The following is a 17780-nucleotide window of genomic DNA, read 5'->3' as shown; positions in this document are numbered from 1 at the left end:
CATACATGTAATCCCTCCCTGTTACTTAGGAGGCTGAGGCAGGAGGATCGCTTGAGGCCAGGAGTTCAAGACCAGCCTGGGCAACATAGTGAGACCCCATCTCTAATTTTTTCTCTTTTTTTATTAGCTAAGTGTGGTGCCATGTGCCTGTAGTCCCAGCTACTCAGGAGGCTGGGGTGGGAGGATTGATTGAGCCCAGGAGTTCCAGGCTACAGTGAGCTGTGGTTGTGCCACTACACCCCGGCCTGGGCAACATAGTGCGACCCTGTCTCTAAATAGATATGTAAATAAATAAAAGTAAATATTTGCTTTCTAATGCATTTACATTAAAATATTTGATAAGTATGTGAGTTTGCTTCTATGTGTCCTTAATAAAATATAATGACTTGAGAAGTATATCTACTACTTTTTATCATGGAAGCTCAGTATTCAACACAAATGCTTTCTGTTAATCCTTATTGTTTTAGTTACTGCAATTTTTAAAAAGTTATTCTCAGCTAATGAATTGAAGTTGCACTTCCACATTTGGACACCATTAAATTACTAAGAGTACTAGGACTTTTAAAAGGTTTAAAATGCATGATTTTAAACATTTGGGGATTTTAAGATAAAAGTATAAAGTTATTTGTGGAGAAATTTAAGATGTTACATGATGGCTGAAATAAAAGTCTTGGGATAAGAATAGTGTGTGTGGAGGAAGGCTTGAAATATCCAAAAGACCAACATTTTACTTTTTAAAATGGAAATTTCCTGGTTTAGTGACTGAGGATTCTAATCACATGGCATGCCAGATTTTAAAATATTTATTTTTAAAATCAGTGACTGGGCGCCGTGGCTCACACTTGTAATCTCAGCACTTTGGGAGGCCGAGGCAGGTGACTCACTTGAGGTCAGGAGTTCGAGACCAGCCTTGCCAACATAGTGAAACCCGTCTGTACTAAAAACACAAAAATTAGCCAGGCATGGTGGCACACGCCTGTAGTCCCAGCTACTCCAGAGGCTGAGGCAGGAGAATCGCTTGAACCCGGGAGGCGGAGGTTTCAGTGAGCCAAGATTGCACCACTACACTCCAGTCTGGGCGACAGAGCAAGACTCCCTCTCAAAATAAAATAAAATAAAAAGTATCCACCGAGACCCTCTAGATGACTTTTACTGGTTTCAAATTTGTTAGACTTCATTAATCTTGTTGAGTAACACTTGTACTTAGGTCATGAACATTCACTTATTTTATTTGTCTACTGATGGCAGTTGTGAGTAAAATCCACTCTCAAGGTCTCCCTCCTTGAAAAGAGAATCTACTATAATAACAGGTCTCATTATCTCACCATGATAAAAATGTCAAGCATTTTTTTTGAAGGACTCAAATTACATCTGTTGCAACACCAGTGCGTTAGCTCATTAGTCTCCTTTCTTCCCCACCCATAACTACCTGCATGCAATATGATTCCAGCTTCCCTAATGTAACTCAATTTTTATTAAATTTAAAAAACACAAATTAGTAAGTTAAAGTAGTAGTTGAAGTAATAGAGGTAAAGTGTCACCTTTGTTGTTGCTGTTGTTTGTTTACTCCTTTCCATTCCCAATTATTTCTGCCACCTGGTGCAAAGATGTGATCTAACAAAAATGATTTCCCCTCCCCTGACACACACCTGTCATAGTCCCAGGGGTTGCCATACCTCACTTTTGTTCTTTGGTTTCCCATTTTCTTTTTTTTTTTTTTTTTTTTTTGAGACGGAGTCTCGCTCTGTCACCCAGGCTGGAGTGCAGTGGCCGGATCTCAGCTCACTGCAAGCTCCGCCTCCCGGGTTTACGCCATTCTCCTGCCTCAGCCTCCCGAGTAGCTGGGATTACAAGCGCCTGCCACCTCGCCCGGCTAGTTTTTTGTATTTTTTAGTAGAGACGGGGTTTCACCGTGTTAGCCAGGATGGTCTCGATCTCCTGACCTCATGATCCGCCCGTCTCGGCCTCCCAAAGTGCTGGGATTACAGGCTTGAGCCACCGCGCCCGGCCTCCCATTTTCTTTTCTTTTCTTTTTTTTTTGAGACAGAGTCTTGCTCTGTCACCCAGGCTGGAGTGCAGTGGCTGGATCTCGGCTCACTGCAAGCTCCGCCTCCCGGGTTTACGCCATTCTCTTGCCTCAGCCTCCCGAGTAGCTGGGACTACAGGCGCCCACCACCTCGCCCGGCTAGTTTTTTGTATTTTTTAGTAGAGACGGAGTTTCACCGTGTTAGCCAGGATGGTCTCGATCTCCTGACCTCGTGATTCACCCGTCTCGGCCTCCCAAAGTGCTGGGATTATAGGCTTGAGCCACCGCGCCCGGCTCGGTTTCCCATTTTCACGTTCAAGTTATCCAGCTGCTAGCTTTCTTTTAAAGTAAGAGTTATTTGTACAACAAAGCTAGACGATAAATTGTTTTCCTCAAAACACAAAATATGGGCCTGTTCCCTCTGCTGTGAGACTATCACTCCACCAGAGGGGTCAATTTGTGTGTACTTCAGGTGACAAGATTTGCGGTCACCTGGCCAAAAGCTTCTTTGTCTCTTTGGATGACTTAAAAACTCTACCCCAAGATGTCTTTCATGAGGATGCCCCAAAGTTTTATTTGTTTTACTGTAGGGTTGCCTGCCCAGCACCCCCAATTTTTTCTGAGAGTGGAAATGGCCAATTTGGGCCTGCAATTGCTGAACTTTTCCATGACTCTGCTGGGCTGGGTGGGCCTTGTGGCCTGCACCGCCATCCTGCAGTGGCAGATGAGCTCATGTGTGGGCAACAACATCATCACAAGGGACTGTGGATGGACTACATCATGCAGAGCATGGGCTTGATGAGCTGTGAAATGTATGACTTGGTGCTCGCCCTGCCAGCAGCCATGCAGGTCCTTCGAGCCCTTAATGGTGGCATACCTGGTGCTGGGCTTCCTGACCTTATGTGTGTGGCCACAATGGGTATGAAGTGCATGTGTTGTGGGGGAAATGACAAAGTGAAGAAGGCCTGTATAGCTGATATGGCTTGGCTCTGTGTCCCCACCCAAATCTCATCTTGAACTGTAATCCTCACATGTCAAGGGAGGGGAATGACTGGATTATGGGGGCAGTTTCCCCCATACTGTTCTCATGATAGTGAGTGAATTCTCACGAGATCTGACGGTTTTTTGTTTGTTTGTTTTTTGAAATGGAGTTTCACTCTTGTTGCCCAGGCTGGAGTGCAATGGCATAGTCTCAGCTCACTGCAACCTCTGCCTCTCAGGTTCAAGCGATTCTCCTGCCTCTGCCTCCCACGTAGTTGGGATTACAGGCATCCCCCACCACACTCAGTTAAGTTTTGTATTTTTAGTAGACACGGGGTTTCACCATGTTGGCCAAGCTGGTCTCGAACTCCTGAACTCAGGTGATCTGCCCACCTCAGCCTCCCAAAGTACTGGGATTACAGGCTTGAGCCACTGTGCCCGGTCCTGATGGTTTTATAAATGGTAGTTTTTCCTGCTCTCTCACATGCTTTCTCTCTCCTGCCGCCATGTGAAGAAGGTCCTTGCTTCCCCTTCTGCCGTGATTGTAAGTTTCCTGAGGCCTCCCCAGTCATGCTAAACTGTGAGTCAATTAAACCTCTCTCCTTTATAAATTACCCAGTCTTGGGTATTTCTTTATAGCAGTGTGAAAACAGACTAATACGATAGGCATGGTTAGAGGCATCATTTTCATCATGGCAGGTCTTGCTGACTTGGTAGCTTTCTTCTGGTATGGCCATCAGATTGTCACGGACTTTTACAATCCCTTGATCCCCTTGAATATCAGGTATGAGTTTGGTCCTGCTATCTTTATTGGCTGGGCAGGGTCTTCTCTGGCCCTCCTAGGAGGTGTACTATTCTCTTGCTCTTGTCCTGGGAATAAGACCCAAGCTGGGTACCGTGTACCTCACTCTTACTCTAAGTCCAACTCTGCCAAGGAGTACCTGTGAGTTGGGACCCCTCTGCCCCAGGCTGACAGGCTATGAGTGTATCTAGATGCCTGAAAAGACCTGGGGCAGAGCTCAATCTGTGGGCAGGGCGCAGGACAAACGCCTCCTGGTCACGCCATCCCTGCACACCATGTACTGTTCTCTGGGGGGTGGGGTGGGAGACACAAAAAGAGAGGAGAGTGCACATTTTGTATAGTAATAAAAAATAAGTTTTGGAAAGTAAAAAGATATATATGAGCAAGTAGGGATAGACCAGTGATAGCTACAATACCTATAGTACTGGCATCTGTACAGAAACATGCTTAGGGAAGCAACAGGGCATCTCGCTGACCTGGGAACAACAAAATAACCAAAAGGCACTAAATGAAAGTTTAGAGAGCCAAAGTGAGAACAGGAACTAAAACTGTAGGGGTAAACCTCCATGACAATGGTCTGCAATAAGATATAAGAGATCTAAAATAGTCTGGATCATACAAGCTCTTAGAACTAACCAGCCAAAGCATCCTTTGAGGATAAAGATCCACACTGAAGAGACTTGCTGATCAATCTAAATTGAACAGGATAGTGACAATACAGACGAAAGAAAGAACAGGGCCAGAAAAAGTAAGGAGGGGAACAGAGTCTGGAGATCTCAGAAATTAAGCCACCATATTTTTTGACACTTCACAAAAACAACAGGAGAGTTCTAGTCATAAAGTTATAAAATCCATATTTCCCTTGTAAAAGTTCAGGAAAATGAAATTCACGTGGAAATGAACATAATAGAATAAAGGGCAAAAACCATGTGATAATTTCAATGGACACAGAAAAATACAAATTCATGATACAAATTCTCAACAAACTTAGAATAGAAGGGAACTTCTTCAACCTTCAACCTGATAAAGAGTATCCACAAAAACCACCAGTGTTTTATTTTTACAATATGTAATTTTTTGTATTTAGCATCTCTCTCAACTTTGTAGAGAGGAACAGGAAGAAGAACTAGAATTGAAGCTTGGAGAACAAACTTGGGATTCCCACATGGGCTAGAGGCAGTATATGTTAGGATCTTGGCAGCAGCCAAAATGGACTATTTTTTGGCCAGGGAAGTCATATGTAGGGATCTTAAGGTTGGGGTACAGAATGAGTAGGAATGAGGGTGCCGGAAGATTCATATACACCAGGCCGATAGGATGAGCAGCATTGGGGAATCTGAGTAGCGTGTCTGTATTTCTCAGGCCAGCACTGGTCTTGACTTCGCCCTCTGATATTGATGGTTGTTGAGTTTCTTGTTTTTGCTGAATATGCTCGCATTTTGCTTTCTTAAGTTTTGCTCTGTGGTTCTCGAACCAGACCTCCAGTACTGTTGGATGTATTTCGATTTTCAAAGCCCACTGAAGGCTGGGGTTTGGGTATAGGTTCTCATTGAAAAAGCTGTTCAAATCTTCCAGTAGTTTCTCAGTGAACATGGTTCATTTCCTGTGTGAATGCATCTGGTGCTTGCCTTTGGGAAGATCCTCTGAGTCTGACATCTTCTAATCCAGATGTGCTCCTGTGTTCAGGTCCAATGATAAGAACTAGTAGAGATTGAATCCAGACTTAAATAGCTTACTCCACAGCCACACTTGATTCCCAACCCCTTCCAACTGTTTCTGCCCTATCTGCTTCCAATCTGATTCCTGGATCCTCCAGAGCCCCCTGGATTTCTCCTAATTCTGTCTCACGTCATACCTAATCATAAAAGACTGCATGTTTGCCTCCAAGACTAGGAAGAAGGCAAGACTACCCACTCTTGCCACTTCTATTCAACATTGTACTGGAGGTTCTAGTGCAATCAAGTAAAAAAAAATTAAAAAGCATCTAGGTTGTAAAAAAGTAAAACTGTCTTTATTTGCTAATGACATGATCATCATGTAGAAAATCCCAAGGAATTTATACACACACACACACACACACACACACACACACACACACACAACTGTTAGAACAAATAAGTTCACCAAAGTGATGGGATACTAAGTCAGTATACAAAAATCAATTGTATTACTATGTACGAGCAATGAAAATTCCAAAAGTGAAATTAAAAAATAACTCCATTTATGATTGTCTTAAAAAGAATAAAACACTTCAGAATAATTTTAACAAAATAAGTGTAAGACGTGTACAGTGAACATTTAAAAATACTGATGAGGGAAATTAAAGAAGACCTAAATATATGGAGAGACATCCATCCCATGATCATGGAAAACTCAGTAATATGGCAATTCTCTCAAAATTGATTTGTAGATTAACACAATCTCTATCAAAATTCCAACAGTTTTTTTTTTTTTTTAGGAAACTGACAAATTGATTGCTGGGAGACAATTCTCCATGAATATTTCACAGCTCCACACAGTCAGGTCTTCTGAACAAAGAGCATGTTTGAATGGCAAAGGCCTTGGAAGCTAGAGATTTCGAGCTGTGTCTCCCCAGGAGACATTTGCTTACATTTCAAGATAATAAACCTAGAGGCCTTCCACTACCCTTTCCAGTGAAGATTTGTTTACATTCAAGAGAAAAGATGAAGTCATTATCTCTCCCTTCCTAAAGGGGAGGATGGGCAGATGTGCCAGCAAACCTTATATAAACTTCAGAGCCTCCTAATTTGGGGGGTTTTCTCCTGTGATGAAACCCATTGCTTACGCAGGTAAACATCTGGCTCTCATTTGTGTTGCCCTGTGGAGAAGTGGGGCATGGGGAATGAGGCACTAGTGAGATGGTACTCTGGATGCTGCTTTTGCCATGAGTTATAAACCATCTGTCCTTGACACAGGGGTCTGATATCTTCTGTCAACATATATATGGGAAACGGTCACAAACTAATTTGTTAGTTTGCAAGTAGGGTAAAATCTCAGACCCTTCACAGTTTCTGACTTCATACTGATCCTGAAATTAAATGAAATAGATCCAGTATATCCAAAACAATTTTGAAAATGAAGAACAAAGTTGGAGGACTTTTACCTCTCAATTTCAAAACTTATTACAAAGCTCAGTTATCAATACAGTGTGGCGCTGGCATAAAGACAGACATACAGAACAAAGGTACAGAATTGAGAATCTAGAACTAAACCTTCACATTAATGGTCAATTGACTTTTGACAAAAGTGCAAGGCATTTCAATGGGGAAAGGACAGACAGTCTTTTCAACGAATAGTGCTGAGGAAATTGGATATCTACATGCACACCATACTCAAAAATTAACTCTAAATGGAACAGAGACCTAAATATAAAAGGTTAAGCTAAAAAAACTTGTAACAGGAAACAGGAGAGAACAACATGGCAGAATAGGAGGTTCCTTCACTCACATCCCCCCATAACAAGAATTCTGCACCCATCCACAGACAAAAGTGTCTTTGTGGGATCCTTGGGATACAGGTAGGAAGTTGTGAAACCCAGTGGAGCCCAAGACCTAGGAGGGTCATTTTGAGAGTGCAGACCCACACCTAGGTGGCAGACCAGCTGACTGCTATCCTGGCTTCATACCTGGAAATAGCCCTGTTCTTCTAAGGGTTTGGCTACGACCCCATTTGGCCTTGAGCCTGCTGTCAAAACCATTTGCCAAGGGTCCGGGAGGAATCAGGCACACTAGTGCCTCAACAGACAGGCCTGCCAACATTGGTCTAGGTAATAAACCCAAAAGCTGTCCTGTAACTTGGCCCCAGCCCCTCTCAATAATGGTCCCAGATTAGTACTACTTGCACAAGGACCCAGAGGGAAATTTGCCCATATGTGCCACTGGGACAGGCTTGCTGGCCTCCATCCCACAGTAGATCCTGAAGGGGCCCTGTCTCAGTTCCAGCTCCTCTCTGCCACAGCCCAGGAGTATTCCCACCCACGCAGAGAACTGCTGGGAGACTAGTCTGTCTGAGCCACTGTGACAGGCTTGCCAGCTTCCTTCCCACAGCAGATCCTGAAGGGGCCCGGAAGCTTGACTCCAGCCCAGTCTGGGAACAAACCCAAAAGCACAGAGAACTGCTGTGAGACATGCCTGTCTATGTCACCAGGACAGGCTTGCCAGCCTACATTCCATAGCAGACCCTGAAGAGGCTCTGTCTCAGCTTTAGTCCAGAGCTATTCTCCCTATGCAGGAAACTACTGGGAGATTCAGTGGGACAGACTTGCCAACCTCTGTCTCCTAGTGGTTCTTAAAGGAGCCCTGAATCTCAGTTCCAGTCCTGGAGCAATCCTTCTCACATAGGGAACTGTTGGGAGTCTTGCCTGATGGTGCCACCCAGGTTGGGCTTGCCAATATCAGTCACACAGCAGTTTCTGAAATAGCACTGAAGCTCAGTTTCAGCCCCTCCCAGCTGTGGTCTGGGAGCAGTTCTGCCCAGCTGGGATCCCGCTAGGAGACATGCCCTTCTGAGTCCCTGGATCTTGGTCCTGGAGGGAGGCTTGCTGGCAGTGTCCCTGAAGGCTGACTCCTTGACCTCGGTCTCATTGTGGATCTTGAAACAGCCCTATAAATAGACTCCAACCCTTCTCAATTGCAGCCTGATAGCAGGCCTGCTCACCCAGAAGCCCACCGGGAGACACACCCACCCCGACCCTGGAGACAGGACTGAAGATCTCAGTCTCAGCTGCGGACCCTGAAACAATCCTGTGTCTCTGTTCTAGCCCCTCTCAGCCATGGACCAGAGCAATATGGCCAGCCTAGGGGCTCATCCAGTGATCCAGCAGCAACTCTCTCAGAATCATGGAGGAAGCCATACCCATCAGTGCACCTGGTAATGGGCCTGCCATCTGTGAATCCTGAAGTGGATCCTCATCCTAGCACCAGCCCCACAGACCAAGATCCTGGAAATACTCCAGTCCACTAGCGGACCATATAGGACCCATGCCCACTAACTTTGGTCTCCATTGCAGACTTGGCACCGGCAACATGATCTAGATTCAACCCTACTCAACTGGGATCCTGGAGGCAATCTCATCAATCCAGATACCTGATATGGTTTGGATTTGTACCCCCACCAAATCTCATGTCAAATTGTAATCCCCAGTGTTGGAGGTGGGGTCTGGTGGGAAGTGGTTGGATTATGGGTGTGGATTTCTCATGAATGGTTTAGCATATCCCCCTTTGTGCCATCCTCATGGTCATGATAGAGTTCTCCTGAGATCTGGTTGTTGAAAGTGTACACACCTCCCCCTTCTCTCTATTGCTCCTTGCTCCCACCATGTGAGACACCTCATACCCCCTTTGCCTTCTGCCGTGATTGGAAGCTTCCTGAGGCCTCCCCAGAAGCAGAAGCCACTATGCTTCCTGTACAGCCTGCAGAACCGTGAGCCAACTATACCTCTTTTCTTTATAAATTACCCAGTCCCAGATATTTCTTTATAGCAATGTGAGAATGGAGTAATACAATACCTAAGAGGAGAACACTTTAACTTGCCAAAATTTATCTGTAAAGACTGAAAGAGGGGTTTGTTCCTTCAAATGCAAGGCTACACAGACATCACCAAAGGAAGTTATAACAACAAATGCCTACATCAAAAAAAATAATTAAAAAAGAAATCTCAAATAAACAGCCTAACCTTATGCCTCAAGGAACTAGAAAAGAAGAACAAACTAAGCCCAAAATCAGTAGAAGGAAAGAAAGAATAAAGATCAGAGCAGAAATACATGAAATAGGGGCTAAAAAGATGATAAAAAACATCAACAAAACTAAAAGTTGGTTCTTTGAAAATGTAAACAAAATTGACAAACTTTTAGCCAGAACAACTAAGCACAAAAGAGAGAAGACTCAAATAAAGACAATCAGAAATAAGAGAGGAGATACTACTGATGTCACAGAAATACAAAAGACCATAAGAGACTGCTGTGGGCAATTATATGCCAAAAATTTGGTTAACCTAGAAGAAATGGATAAATTCCTAGAAACATAAAACCTAACAAGACTGAATCAAGAAGAAACAGAAAATATGAACAAACCAATAATGAGTAATGAGATTGACTCAATAATAAGACATCTCCCATCAAAGAAAAGCCCAGGACCAGATGGCCTCACAGTGGAATTCTACCAAATATTTAAATAACTAATACAAATCCTCCTCACACTTTTTCCCAAAAAAATGAAGAAGAGGAAATACTTCCAAACTGATTCTATGAGGCCAGCATTACCTTGATGCCAAAGCCAGGCAATAGCACCACCAAAAAAGAAAATTCCAGGCCAATATCCCTGATAAACATAGATGCAAAAATCCTAAACGAAATACTAGCAAACCAAATTCAACAGCATATTAAAAGGATAATTCACCGTGATCAAATGAGATTTATCCCTGGGATTCAAGGATGGTTCAACATTTGCAAATCAGGCCGGGCGCGGTGGCTCAAGCCTGTAATCCCAGCACTTTGGGAGGCCGAGACGGGCGGATCACGAGGTCAGGAGATCAAGACCATCCTGGCTAACACAGTGAAACCCCGTCTCTACTAAAAAATACAAAAAAAAACTAGCCGGGCGAGGTGGCGGGCGCCTGTAGTCCCAGCTACTCGGGAGGCTGAGGCAGGAGAATGGCGTAAACCCGGGAGGCGGAGCTTGCAGTGAGCTGAGATCCAGCCACTGCACTCCAGCCTGGGCGACAGAGCGAGACTCCGTCTCAAAAAAATAATAATAATAAAAAAATAAAAATAAACATTTGCAAATCAATGAATGTGATAAACCATAATAACAGAATGAAGGACAAAAACTATACAATCATCTCAATAGATGCAGAAAGAAAAAACATTTGAGAAAATTCAACATCCTTTCATGATAAAAACTCTCAACAAATTAGGCATAGAAGGAACATACCTAAACACAATAAAGGCTATATATGAAAAGCCCACAACTAACATACTCAACAGTGAAAAGTTGAAAGTTTTTCATCTAAGATCAGGAAAAAGACAAGGATGTCCACTCTCACCACTTCTATTCAACATAGTACTGGAAATCCTAGCTTGAGCGATGAGGCAAGAGAAAGAAATAAAAGACAGCCAAATTGGAAAGGAAGAAGGTAAATTGCCCCTGTTTGCAGACAACATAATCTTACATATAGAAACCCCAAAAAACTCTTGCCAAAACTGTTAGAACTAATAAATGAATTCAGTAAAGTTGCAGTATACAAAATCAACATGCAAAAATCAGTAGCCTTTCCTAACACTAAACATGAACTATATGAAAAAGAAATTAAGAAAACAGTCCTATCCACAATAACATCAAAAAATTGAATATTTAGGAATAAATTTAACCAAGGAGGTGAAAGGTCTGTGCACTAAAGACTATAAAACATTGATGAAAGAAATAGAAAAGATACAAATAAATGAAAAAGTATCCCATGTTCATGTATTGGAAGAATTAATATTGTTAAAAAATTTCCATACTTCCCAAAGCAATCTACAGGTTCAATGAAATCTCTATCAAAATTCCAATGCCATTTTTCACAGAACTAGAAAATACCTTAAAATTTGTATGGAACCACAAAAGACCCTGCATAGCCAAAGCAATCTTGAGCAAAAGAACTGGAGCCCAAAGCTCAGAAACAAAAGCTGAAGACATCATACTACCTGGCTTCAAAATCTATTACAAAGCTGTAGTAATCAAAACAGCATGGTACTGGCATTAAAAAAGATGCATTGACCAACAGAACAGAATAGAGCCCAAAAGTAACCCCAAGCACTTACAATCAATTGATTTTTGACAAAGGTGCCAAGAACACACAATGAGAAAGGACAATCTCTTCAATAAAGGGTGCTGGGAAAACTGGACATCCACATGCAAAATGAACTTGGACTCTTATACCATGTACAAAAATCAACTCAAAATGGATTAAAGACTTAAACATAAAGCTTGAAACTGTAAAACTACTGGAAGAAAACATGGGGGAAAATGCTTCACAACATGGGGGAAATGCTCCACAATAGCCCCAAAAGCAAAGGCAACAAAAGCAAAAATAAACAAATGGGATTGCATCAAATTAAAAAGCTTCTGCACAGCAAAGGAAACCATTAATAGAATGAAGAGACAACTCAAGGATTGGGAGAAAATATTTGCAAACCATACATCTGACAAGAAACTAATATCCAAAATAATGAACTCAAACAACTCAATAGCAAGAGAAAAAAGAAAAAAACCTAGTTAAAAAACAGACCAATGACTTGACATTTCTCAAAAATAGATATACAAATGTTCAACAGATATATGAAAAATACTTACCATCCCTAATCTTCAGGGAAATGTCAATTAAAAGCACAATGGAAATATCATGTTACACCCAAATGTGAGGTGATATGATAGAATATAATGAAATCTATAATAGAATAGAATAGGTGATAATAGAATTACTATCAGAAAAACAAAAGATAACAAGTGTTAACAAGGGTGTAGAGAAAAGGGAATGCTTGTACACTGTTGGTGGAAATATAAATTAATATAGCTATTATGAAAAATATTATGAATTTCCTCAAAAAGCCCCACAATAAATAGAACTACCATATGATCCAGCAGTCCCACTGCTGGAATTAAAAGGAATCCAAAGGAATTAAAATCAATATGTCAAAGTGATATCTGTACTCCCATGTTCATTGCAGCATTATTCACAGAGGGTAAGATTTGAAAGCAAGGTAAGTGTCCATCAATGGATGAATGGATTTTTAAAAATGTGGTCTATATACACAATGGAATACTATGCAGCCTTTAAAAAGAATAAAATTCTGTCACATGTGACAACATGGATGAACATGGAGGACATTATGTTAAGTGAAATAAGCCAGGCACAGAAAGACAAATACCACACCATCTCACTTACATGTGAAACTTTAAAAAGTCAAATTCATACAAGTAGAGAGTACAATGGCAATTCCCAGAGGAGTAGAGGGGTAGACATGGAAAGGGGAGATGTTTAAGTATTTGAGGTGGTGAATTTGTTAATTTGCTTGATTTAATCGTTCCACAATGTAAACATGTCTCAAACATCAAGGTCAGGGAAGGCGGCTCACGCCTGTAATCCCAATACTACGAGAAGCTGAAGCAAGAGGATCACTTGAGGCCAGGAGTTCGAGACCAGTCTGGTCAACATAGGGAGACCCCTGTTTCTACAATTTTTTTTTTTTTTTAATTAGCCAGGTGTATTGATGCATGCCTACAGTCCCAACTACTCAGAAGGCTGAGGAGGGAGGATCACTTGAACCCAGGAGCTCGAGGTTGCAGTGAGCTATGATCACACCACTGCACTCCAGTCTAGGTGACCCAGCAAGACCCTGTCTCAAAAGAAAAATAAAAAAATAAAAAAGAACAATTCTGCTTACCACGGTCTGCCCTCTGGCCCCCAGTGATTCATGATTCATGTGTCTCCTAAATGCAAAATACATTCACCTTCTCCCAAATTTCCCAAGGGTATCAATCCCATTACAGCTTAAACTCAAAGTTGAAACTCTCATCTAAATCTCATCAATTCAAAAATCCAACATCTCATCATCAAATCACTTAGATTAGGTGTGGGTGAGATGCCTGGCACAATTTCCCTCCATCTGTGGACCTATGAAACTGTAGAAACAAGTTTTCTATCACCAACACATGATGATGGAACAGGCATAGGATAAGAGTCACAGACATTCCAGTTCAAAAGGGAGGAAAATGGAAGGCAAAAAAGATCGCCAGTCCAAAGCAGTTTTAAAAGCTGGGAAACTCCCTTGGGTTTCAAGACTTGGAAATATTCCCACGTGCCTTTCAGTTCTGCCCTCTGGCTCTCGCCTGTGCCCCCTGGGCTTTCAGTTCCTCTCTCTGAGCCATCCTTTTCTCATGAAAGGTAGAATGTGTTTACAGCTGAGTAGTTTTGTCAACCTCCTTTCTGCCAGAGGAATTCTGGGAGTTTGACAGCTTCCTTTCACTTCAAACTCTGTCACTTTCAGTCCAAGCTGGCAGTATTTCTGCTGATATAAATTTCTCAAGAACCTTGTCTGCTTTGAGTGGATGTCATGGGAATTCACTACATTGAACAGAAGCCATGTCCACAAATCTGGTAGAGATCATTCCTTCTCCAGCTTTGGCTGCTGCTGAGATGGCTCAGGGACACCCTTAAGCTTCCTAGAAGCCACTGATTTGAATGAGATCTGTGAGGCACAGCATAAACCTCTTGTGATCAAATACTCTAACCTTTTGTCTCTTAATTTTAGTGTCTTTGTCAATCTTGATATGCTGAGAATTACCCAATTCCTTTGTGTTTACCAGTCCTTTCCTCAATTTGTCTCTTCTTGGGTTTTACTAAAATCAGCAAGAAGAAACTAGATGGCACCTTAAACACTTTACTTGACCAATCCAGCGAGACCCCATCTCTATAAAAATAAAAATAAATTAGCCAGGTGTTGTGGCACGTGCCTGTAGTCCCGGTTACTTGAGAGGCTGAGGCAGGAGGATCATTTCAGCCCAGGAGTTTAAGGCTGCAGTGAGCCATAATTGCACCACCGCACTACTGCCTGGGCAACAGGGGAGACCCTGTCTCTAAAAAAACAACAACAACAAAAAGAAACAAAACAAAACAACAACAACAACAACAACAACAACAAAAAACAAGCAAAAACAATAACCCACTTTACTTGGAAATCTTTTCAGCTAAATATGCGAGTTAATTGCTTTCAAATTCTACCTTCCAAATAGCTACAGGACACAAGTTTCAGTTTTGCTAAGCTTGCTGCCAATATATAACAAGGATCTCACTTCCTCCAGATTCTAATAACATGAGCCTCACTTCCTTTTGAGGCCTCACCAGCAGCCTTCCCACAGTCCATATTTCTACTAACATTCTGTTCAAGGCAACTTAGGCTGTTGTCATGCTCCACAAAATCCTCTTCAAACTTGGTTCCAAAGACACTTCCACATTTTTAAATATTTCTTATAGCAGCACCACACTTTCAGGTACTAAAATCCATATTCGTTTTCTATTGTTGCATAACAAACTACCATGAACTTACCATATCCTGACCTATATTCTATATTTTGGCATTTATCTTATCTGGCTTTCTCTTTCTAAGGGTTATTTTGTCTGTGCCTTATCCAAGTCCTCTATGCCCCGCTTTATTTTTTCGTGGCATTTCCTTATGCCTCTTCTCCTCTGCACTCTGCACCCACAGGCTTGCAGTAGAAGACAGATGGCAGGAGCTCTATTAGAATTTGGTTTATTTCTTTACTTACAAGTAATCTGAACATCAGAATATTCTCTTTTAAAAAATACTGATGAAGGCATAAGTCACTGTATTAGTCCATTTTCACGATGCTGATAAAGACATACCTGAGACTTGGTAATTTATAAAGAAAAAGAGGTTTAATGGACTCAACAGTTCCACGTGGCTGGGGAGGCCTCACAATCATGGTGGAAGGTGAAAGGCACATCTTACATGGCAGCAGATGAGAGAGAACTTGTGCAGGGAAACTCCCCCTTATAAAACCATCAGATCTCGTGAGACTTATTCACTATCATGAGAACAGAACAAGAAAGACCCACCCCCATGATTCAATTACCTCCCACCAGGTCCCTCCCACGACACATGGGAATTGTGGGAGCTACAATTCAAGATGAGATTTGGGTGTGGACACAGCCAAACTATATCAGTCATATGTTGCTTTATTTTATGAGGTTTATTTGTGGAGAGAGGGGTGAGTAGGGAGATTCAGAATGAGGCAGTATTGCCACTGTCCTCCAAATCCAGAAGGCCAGTTTTTCACAATGGTATAGATTATCTATTCTGAAACGACTTTCTATGTATTCTAGGATTGAGCAAATAAATATATTGAGCCAGATTGTTCACTGTCAGAAAAGGAAGTTACAAATAAGGAAAGGGGGAAGACTAGAATGAACCTGTGGTGTTGGATTGAAATATGAGGCATCAGTATGAACTCATGGCATATATATATAGAGAGAGAGAGAGAGAGCGAGAGAGAGAGAGAGAGAGACAGATGTGGAAACAAATATGTGTGTAAATGTACACATGTGTGTACACATGCACATGCATGCACATACACACATTTGCAAGAAGGAAAGAGTTAAAGGAACTGACCTGCAATTTATTTGGTCTCTTTACAAGGGGGATATCCCTAGTGCAAAGAAAATAATCCATAGTTATAGTGATTACTGACATATTGGTATTTATTTTTTTCTTAATTTATGCTTTCTGTTTCCCATTCTTTTGCTTTATTTTTTCCTCCTCATTTTATGCCAACTATTGGATTCACCATGCTTCATTTTTTCCCTTCTTTGTCCTCTTCTGGCTTGGAAGTCATATAATCCATTTGTACTCTTGTAGTAGTTTCTCTTAAATTTGGCATACTTGGTTTGAAATCTAAAGTTAATCTATATTGGCCAGGCTCAGTGGCTCACATCTGTAATCCCAGCACTTTGGGAGGCTGGGGCCAGAGGATTGCTTGAGCCCAGGAATTTGAGAGACCAGCCTGGGCAACATAGTGAGACCCTCGTCTCTGCAAAAAATACAAAAAAATTAGTGGCATGTGCTGGTGCGTGCCTGTAGTCCCAGCTACTTGAAAGGCTGAGGCTGGAGGATCATTTGAGCCCAGGAGGCTGAGACTGCAGTGAGCCGTGATAGTGCCACTGCATTCCAGCCTGGGTGACACAGTGAGAACTTGACTCCAAAAAAAAAACCAAAAAAAAAAAAAATAAAGTTAATCTATATCTTTACTGTCCCCCTGACTAAGGCATGGACCTTGAAATACTCTACCTCCAATTTCTCCTTCCAATTTTTCATGTTATTGCTAATATTTTAATTCCATCTTGTTTTTAATATACTCAATTTAATCATTACTGCGATTTTTCTTGCTTTTTTCCATTTTCTTAGTTTTTTTTAATAGTCAATGTCTGTTTAGATTTATCTGCATATTTACTAACTTCTTTCCCACAGGTTTACCAATTTATTTGCTCACCATTGCTTTTTGCATCCTACACTATCCTTCAGGATTCAAAATAGTTCTTTCTAAAGTGAATCCTTTAGAGGTTCTCAGGGTGACAGTCTGTGAATGATAAGCTCCTTTAATCTTTGTCTGAAAATGTCTTTATTTTGCCCTTCTTTGAATACAAAATGTAGTCCCATGGTGTGGCCGCTATGAAAATATGCCACTCAGATCTCTTGCTACAGGAAGCATAATTGACAGATGGCCTCAGCTGCTGCACTACAAATCTACCGCCCGTTAGCATGGAGACCACACTTCACACAGGCTGCTTTCAGTCAATGATTCCGCATGGCAGGGATAATAAGGTAGACCCATTCCTGTAAGACATGTGACTCCTCTGACAGGCTACTTTGGCTTCAGGATGCCTCATCAACCTGGTGGAACCTCAGCACTTTGGGAGGCCGAGACGGGCGGATCATGAGGTCAGGAGATCGAGACCATCCTGGCTAACACGGTGAAACCCCGTCTCTACTAAAAATACAAAAATCTAGCTGGGCATGGTGGCGGGCGCCTGTAGTCCCAGCTACTCGGGAGGCTGAGGCAGGGGAATGGCGTGAACCCAGGAGGCAGAGCTTGCAGTGAGCTGAGATCCGGCCACTTCACTCCAGCCCGGGCGACAGAGCAAGACTCTGTCTCAAAAAAAAAAAAAAAAAAAAGGATCTCGTTGCAGTCTTAGACTCTGCCTATCTAACGCTCCTTTCATTGGTGTCAGACCTGCAGAGTGGCCTGAAGGCTCTTCCCACCTCCTGGGGATCCCTCCCTCCCCTTTTACCCTCAGAGGATTTCTCCAATCAATCCTTGCATATCCAATCCCATGTTGGCTTCTGCTTCTCAGAGGACTAAGACATGGTTTGTGAATTAAACCAATATAAAATGTAT

General features: G+C 42.1%; 2 protein-coding genes and 1 pseudogene across 2 annotated transcripts in view; 1 reads left to right on the top strand and 2 right to left on the bottom strand.

Annotated features, from left to right (window-relative positions):
* Positions 1-17780, bottom strand: part of MED14OS (MED14 opposite strand) — a 38393-nt gene that overhangs the window by 8508 nt on the left and 12105 nt on the right. The gene's annotated exons all lie outside the window — the stretch shown is intronic.
* LOC104662199 lies at positions 2658-3954 on the top strand (annotated as a pseudogene).
* On the bottom strand, positions 4980-5402 carry LOC104662204 (divergent paired-related homeobox-like). Its single transcript, XM_030933694.1, has one exon. It carries the CDS (start codon positions 5400-5402, stop codon positions 4980-4982), a length of 423 nt encoding a protein of 140 aa, XP_030789554.1.

Source organism: Rhinopithecus roxellana, chromosome 7 (genome assembly GCF_007565055.1).
Source record: "Rhinopithecus roxellana isolate Shanxi Qingling chromosome 7, ASM756505v1, whole genome shotgun sequence".
In the NCBI taxonomy this organism is placed as follows: Eukaryota; Metazoa; Chordata; class Mammalia; order Primates; family Cercopithecidae; genus Rhinopithecus; species Rhinopithecus roxellana.
Note: the sequence above shows the minus strand (reverse complement) of the source record. Positions and strands in the feature narration are given on the sequence as shown.